The sequence below is a fragment of the Entelurus aequoreus genome, linkage group LG20 (genome assembly GCF_033978785.1).
Source record: "Entelurus aequoreus isolate RoL-2023_Sb linkage group LG20, RoL_Eaeq_v1.1, whole genome shotgun sequence".
Lineage (NCBI taxonomy): Eukaryota > Metazoa > Chordata > Actinopteri > Syngnathiformes > Syngnathidae > Entelurus > Entelurus aequoreus.
Window position 1 is genome coordinate 27096240 of NC_084750.1, and position 6000 is coordinate 27102239.

Below are 6000 nucleotides of genomic sequence, written 5' to 3' on the forward strand. Positions count from 1 at the left end.
CTCTTGTTCCGAGTCTGCTTGGGAAACAACCTCTAATGCTGCAAATCAACAATCCTTACATAACAAAGTTGTAATGCTTCATTCTTCTTTTTGACTTGATTGTATTGATATTCGGGCAGCACGGTGGAACAGGGGTTTGTGCATGTGCCTCACAATACGAAGGTCCTGAGTTCAATCCCGGGCTCGGGATCTTTCTGTGTGGAGTTTGCATGTTCTCCCCGTGACTGCGTGGGTTCCCTCCGGGTCCTCCGGCTTCCTCCCACCTCCAAAGACATGCACCTGGGGATAAGTTGATTGGCAACACTAAATTGGCCCTAGTGTGTGAGTGTGAATGTTGTCTGTCTATCTGTGTTGGCCCTGTGATGATGTGGCGACTTGTCCAGGGTGTACACCGCCTTCCGCCCGAATGCAGCTGAGATAGGCTCCAGCTCCCCCGAAAGGATTCATGCATACAAGGGAGATAAGTTTACCTGCAGCAACCACAGAGACATCACCCTCCTTTACATCCCCCGGCAAACTCTTCACCTAAATCCTACTCACCCGCGCTTTACCCACAACCAGAAGCGGGCGCCGCCAACAACAAGCCAGATTCATGCACAACCATTTCCCCATCCATCACATCTCTGAGAGAAAAGGCCCGAGAGTTCATAAAGGACCGGCACCTCATCATCGCCTTCATTGACCTTAAAGGCCTACTGAAATTAATTTTTTTTATTTAAACGGGGATAGCAGATCCATTCTGTGTGATACTTGATCATTTCGCGACATTGCAATATTTTTGCTGAAAGGATTTAGTAGAGAACATCAATGACAAAGTTCGCAACTTTTGGTCGCTGATAAAAAAAGCCTTGCCTGTACCGGAAGTAGCGTGACGTCACAGGAGGAAAGGCTCCTCACATTTCCCCATTGTTTACACCAGCAGCGAGAGCGATTCGAACCGAGAAAGCGACAATTACCCCATTAATTTGAGCCAGGATGAAAGATTCGTGGATGAGGAACGTGAGAGTGAAGGACAAGAGTGCAGTGCAGGATGTATCTTTTTTCGCTCTGACCGTAACTTAGGTACAAGGGCTCATTGGATTCTACACTCTCTCCTTTTTCTATTGTGGATCACGGATTTGTATTTTAAACCACTTCGGATACTATATCCTCTTGAAAATGAGAGTCGAGGACGCGAAATGGACATTCACAGTGACTTTTATCTCCACGACAATACATAGGTGAAGCACTTTAGCTACGGAGCTAACGTGATAGCATCGTGCTTAAATGCAGATAGAAACAAAAGAAATAAGCCCCTGACTGGAAGGATAGACAGCAGATCAACAATACTACTATCAGGAGACACCGAACCAAACACTGGACCTGTAACTACACGGTTAATGCTGTGCCGCCTGTCGAAGCCTAGCAATGCTGTTGCTAACGACGCCATTGAAGCTAACTTAGCTACCGGACCTCGTCAGAGCTATGATAAAAACATTATCTCTCCACCTACGCCAGCCCTCTTCTGCTCATCAACACCCGTGCTCACCTGCGTTCCAGCGATCGACGGCGCGACGAAGGACTTCACCCGATCATCGATGCGGTCGGCGGCTAGCGTCGGATAGCGCGTCTGCTATCCTCAAAGTCCTCCTGGTTGTGTTGCTGCAGCCAGCCGCTAATACACCGATTCCACCTACAGCTTTCTTCTTTGCAGTCTTCATTGTTCATTAAACAAATTGCAAAATATTCACCAACACAGATGTCCAGAATACTGTGGAATTGTGAGATGAAAACAGACGCTGTTTGTATTGGGATACAATGTGTCCGAATACTTCCGTTTCAACCATTGACGTCACGCGCATACGTCATCATACATACACGTTTTCAACCGGAAGTTTCGCGGGAAATTTAAAATTGCACTTTATAAGTTAACCCGGCCGTATTGGCATGTGTTGCAATGTTAAGATTTCATCATTGATATATAAACTATCAGACTGCGTGGTCGGTGGTAGTGGGTTTCAGTAGGCCTTTAAGGCTGCCTTTGACACAGTGGACCATGGGACCCTCTGGAACATCCTGGAGCCCCAATCAAAATCATCAAACTCTTTAAACCGCTATACCAGGGGCTGAAAGCTGCGTACGAGTGAAAGGTCGGGACTCCGAGTGGTTCCCCATAAACAGCGAGGTAAGGCAGGGCTGTGTTGCGGCTCCTGAACTCTTTAATTGCGTCATCGACCACTTGATGTCACGTGTCTGCGAACGGATCCCTGGGGTGCCACTTGGTAACTACACCCTCAAGGACCTAGAATATGCTGATGACACAACCCTGTTCAGCGAGACTGCTGACCAGCTCTACGAGTGTGTTCAACGAGGAGTCCAAAAAGTTAGGCCTGTATATAAGTTAGCCTAAAACAGAGCTTATGCATGTAGGTGAAGGACCTGATCCATCACCCCTCTTTTTTGGCGGGACACCTGTCCACTTTGTCTCCGCTTTTGAATACCTGGGCTCGACAATGTCAAACAACGGTGACCTAAACTTGGGACTGACAGATGCCGTGCCCTGGCAGTCTCTGTCATGCAGTCCCTCTGGAGACCATTGTGGCAACACCGGCACATATCACAGGAGACAAAGCTTAGAGTCTACAATGCCTCTGTCGTCGCCGTTCTCCTGTATGGCAACATGGCCGCTGAACACCACCCTGGCGGCCAGGCTTGATGGTTTTGATACCAGGGCCCTCAGGAGAATTGAAGGCATCACAAAGGGCTAGCACATCACAAACCAGACTTTGAGAGACCGGGTCCAACAGCTCCCAGCATACCGTCTCGGTGCACCCGCTGGCTGGATGTAAGGACCTTAAAGCCTGTAACGTGACTCTGGCACAAGTCAGTCAATCAAAGTTTAATTATTTAGCCCTTAATCACAAATGTCTCAAAGGGCTGCACAAGCCAATACGACATCCTCGGCTCAGATCCACATTCATATATATGTATATATACGAATATATGAATACATACAGTTGTGGTCAAAAGTTTACATACACTTGTAAAGAACATAATGTCATGGCTGTCTTGAGTTGCCAATAATTTCTACAACTCTTATTTTTTTGTGATAGAGTGATTGGAGCACATACTTGTTGCTCACAAAAAACATTCATGAAGTTTGGTTCTTTTATGAATTTATTATGGGTCTACTGAAAATGTGACCAAATCTGCTGGGTCAAAAGTATACATACAGCAATGTTAATATTTGGTTACATGTCCCTTGGGAAGTTTCAATGCAAGAAGGCGCTTTTGGTAGCCATCCACAAGCTTCTGGGTGAATTTTTGACCACTCTTGACAAAATTGGTGCAGTTCAGCTAAATTTGTTGGTTTTCTGACATGGACTTGTTTCTTCAGCATTGTCCACACGTTTAAGTCAGGACTTTCCCCACCTTCTACCATCCTCGTCACGTCCGTTGTGTCCTTGGGCAAGACACTTCACCCTTGCTCCTGATGGCTGCTGGTTAGCGCTTTGCATGGCCGCTCCCGCCATCAGTGTGTGAATGTGTGTGTGAATGTGGAAATACTGTCAAAGCGCTTTGAGTACCTTTAAGGTAGAAAAGCGCTATACAAGTATAACCCATTTATCATTATTTATGACTTTGGGAAGGCCATTCTAAAACCTTAATTCTAACCTGATTTAGCACCACTTTTGACGTGTGTTTGGGGTCATTGTCCTGTTGGAACACCCAACTGCGCCCAAGACCCAACCTCCGGGCTGATGATTTTAGGATGTCCTGAAGGATTTGGAGGTAATCCTCCTTTTTCATTGTCCCATTTACTCTCTGTAAAGCACCATTTCCATTGGCAGCAAAACAGGCCAAGAGCATAATAATACCACCACCATGCTTGACGATAGGCCTGGTGTTCCTCACCTTTTCTCCTCCAAACATATTGCTGGGTATTGTGGCCAAACAGCTAAATTTTTGTTTCATCTGACATCACATGGACAAAGATAAGACCTTCTGGAGGAAAGTTCTGTTGTTTTGGTTGTGACCTACAGTACCCATGCATGTCTACACTAGAGCCTGATCTACTAAGATCCAAAACGCTAAACAGCGTGTGCAAACTATAAATTATAGTTTGCAACTAAGTGGGTGTGTTGCGTGTGATCTACTAAGACTGCAATTGAAAAGTGGTGCAGATCGCCTTATTTAAATGAGGTTTTTTCGTGTACTGCTGGCATTATGTGCCGTCCACATTGATGTTAGTGTGCTCTACAAACTGTGTGTGATGTAGTTGAACTATAACAGCACACATCTATAATCCATAACACTTTTCTGCAAAATAGAATCACAATCTACAGACTAACTTATTTTAGCACACGGATGGTGCGCTCTGGAGGCGGGACCATCACCACACCACATGCATCTGGAATTATCCAAATGCAACATCAATTTAATACGTGTTTTACATTTGAGTCAGTATAACTAGTCTAAAAATTATTTGTATTGTTCACATGTTTGTGTTGATAACAGGAAAACCAAAGGCAGGTATACAACAAATCAGGGACAAGACGATGACGACGCCGTCCCCATCATTGCGACAAATGAGGAGAAAGAGGTGAGTTGATGTCCTGCAGCTTATTTTAAGGTTCTTTGTCTATTCCTTCAATTTTAAACACTTTTTCTACAGAGCAGATCAGGCTACGTTAACGTCGTTTTTAAACAACCAGGCGGATGTCGAGGAGGACCAGCTTGACTTCGCCGACGTCAAAGTGGTCAAGTTTGAGGCGAAGAATCAGTAAGTCTAAGACCTCTACTTTCATGATGTCTGAATTCTGCCTAGCAACAAGTGGCCAATCAAAGGTGTGGTGAAGAGTAAAAATTATTCTAATGTACGTTTGCTCCTTTTTACAGACAAGTAGATGTTTTGTGATGTATTTAGAATTGCAAAGCATATTTAATTTAATGCATCACTTTTGGAAGACTAATTCCAGCATCATCACTGGTGCTAGAAATCAATCTTTGAAATGTATTATGCTTGTCCTGTTTGTAAAATGTTGATAACATTTAAAAAAATATAAACAGGTGGTCATAGTGAGTTTATTCAAAAGATTAATAGAGTGGGCAATTCAATGGTTTGTTTTTTGTTTTATATATTACATTTATTCAATATTTATTGAAGTGTGAGATTTAGTTATTTAGGGATTGTATTTTTTGTTTTATTTATTACAATTATTACATATTTATTAAAGTGTAAAATATAAGTATTTATGAATTTTATTCATTACATTTGAATTATATATTTTTGAAAAATAAGGTTAGATTAATATTGTTGAAGCATTGTAAAACAACCTCTAATGCTGCAAATCAACAATCCTTACATAACAAAGTTGCAACGCCACATTCTTCTTTTTGACTTGACTGTGTTCATATTCCTCTTTATGTATTTCATTCATATTGATCTCTACTGTGGTTTTAAAGTCTCCTGTGCTGGTGAAATATGTAAGTTTCGTTTGAAAAAATCATTAAAACCTTTTACACAAAAGCTGAGCAGTCTTGTTTTGCATTTTGGTTTATTCCTGTACCCCGGTGGTGTCCAAAGTGTGGCACGGGGGCCAGTTGCGGCCCGCAGCTAATGTTTTACCGGCCCACAGCACATCATTCTAAAAATACTAAAACATTTTTTTAAATAAAAGAGCAAATAGGTGAAATGCAATCAGAAAAAGTTGCATTGTTGAATCTAATAACACTTTTTTTTAAAAATAATTTATCAAAAAATAATAATGAATCAATGATGCTATGAATTATTGACTGATTTAGGGACAAAAAGGACATAAATACAACAAAATAAAAAAACATGAAAAATATGAAAATTATTTTAAAACAATACATATTAATTATATACTAATACTAAATTTTATATTGATTGTTATTATGAATATACTAAAATAATTGTTATATTTTATCTGAAGCTGATATAGAGATTTAAGTGTTGATTGTAAAAATTAAAAAAAAAAAAGGAAAAAAAAAAGCCTG

At 41.7% G+C, this 6000-nt stretch overlaps 1 protein-coding gene across 1 annotated transcript in view; it reads left to right on the top strand.

Moving 5' to 3' along the window:
- The window catches only part of LOC133635726 (hemicentin-2-like), a 75773-nt gene extending 70293 nt beyond the window's left edge, over window positions 1-5480 (top strand). The window contains exons 27-28 of the mRNA XM_062028974.1: window positions 4498-4582; window positions 4655-5480. Coding sequence (XP_061884958.1) covers window positions 4498-4582; window positions 4655-4720 — 151 coding nt within the window. The 3' untranslated portion in view covers window positions 4721-5480. The remainder of the gene's footprint in view (window positions 1-4497; window positions 4583-4654) is intronic.
- Window positions 5481-6000: the final 520 nt, after the last annotated feature.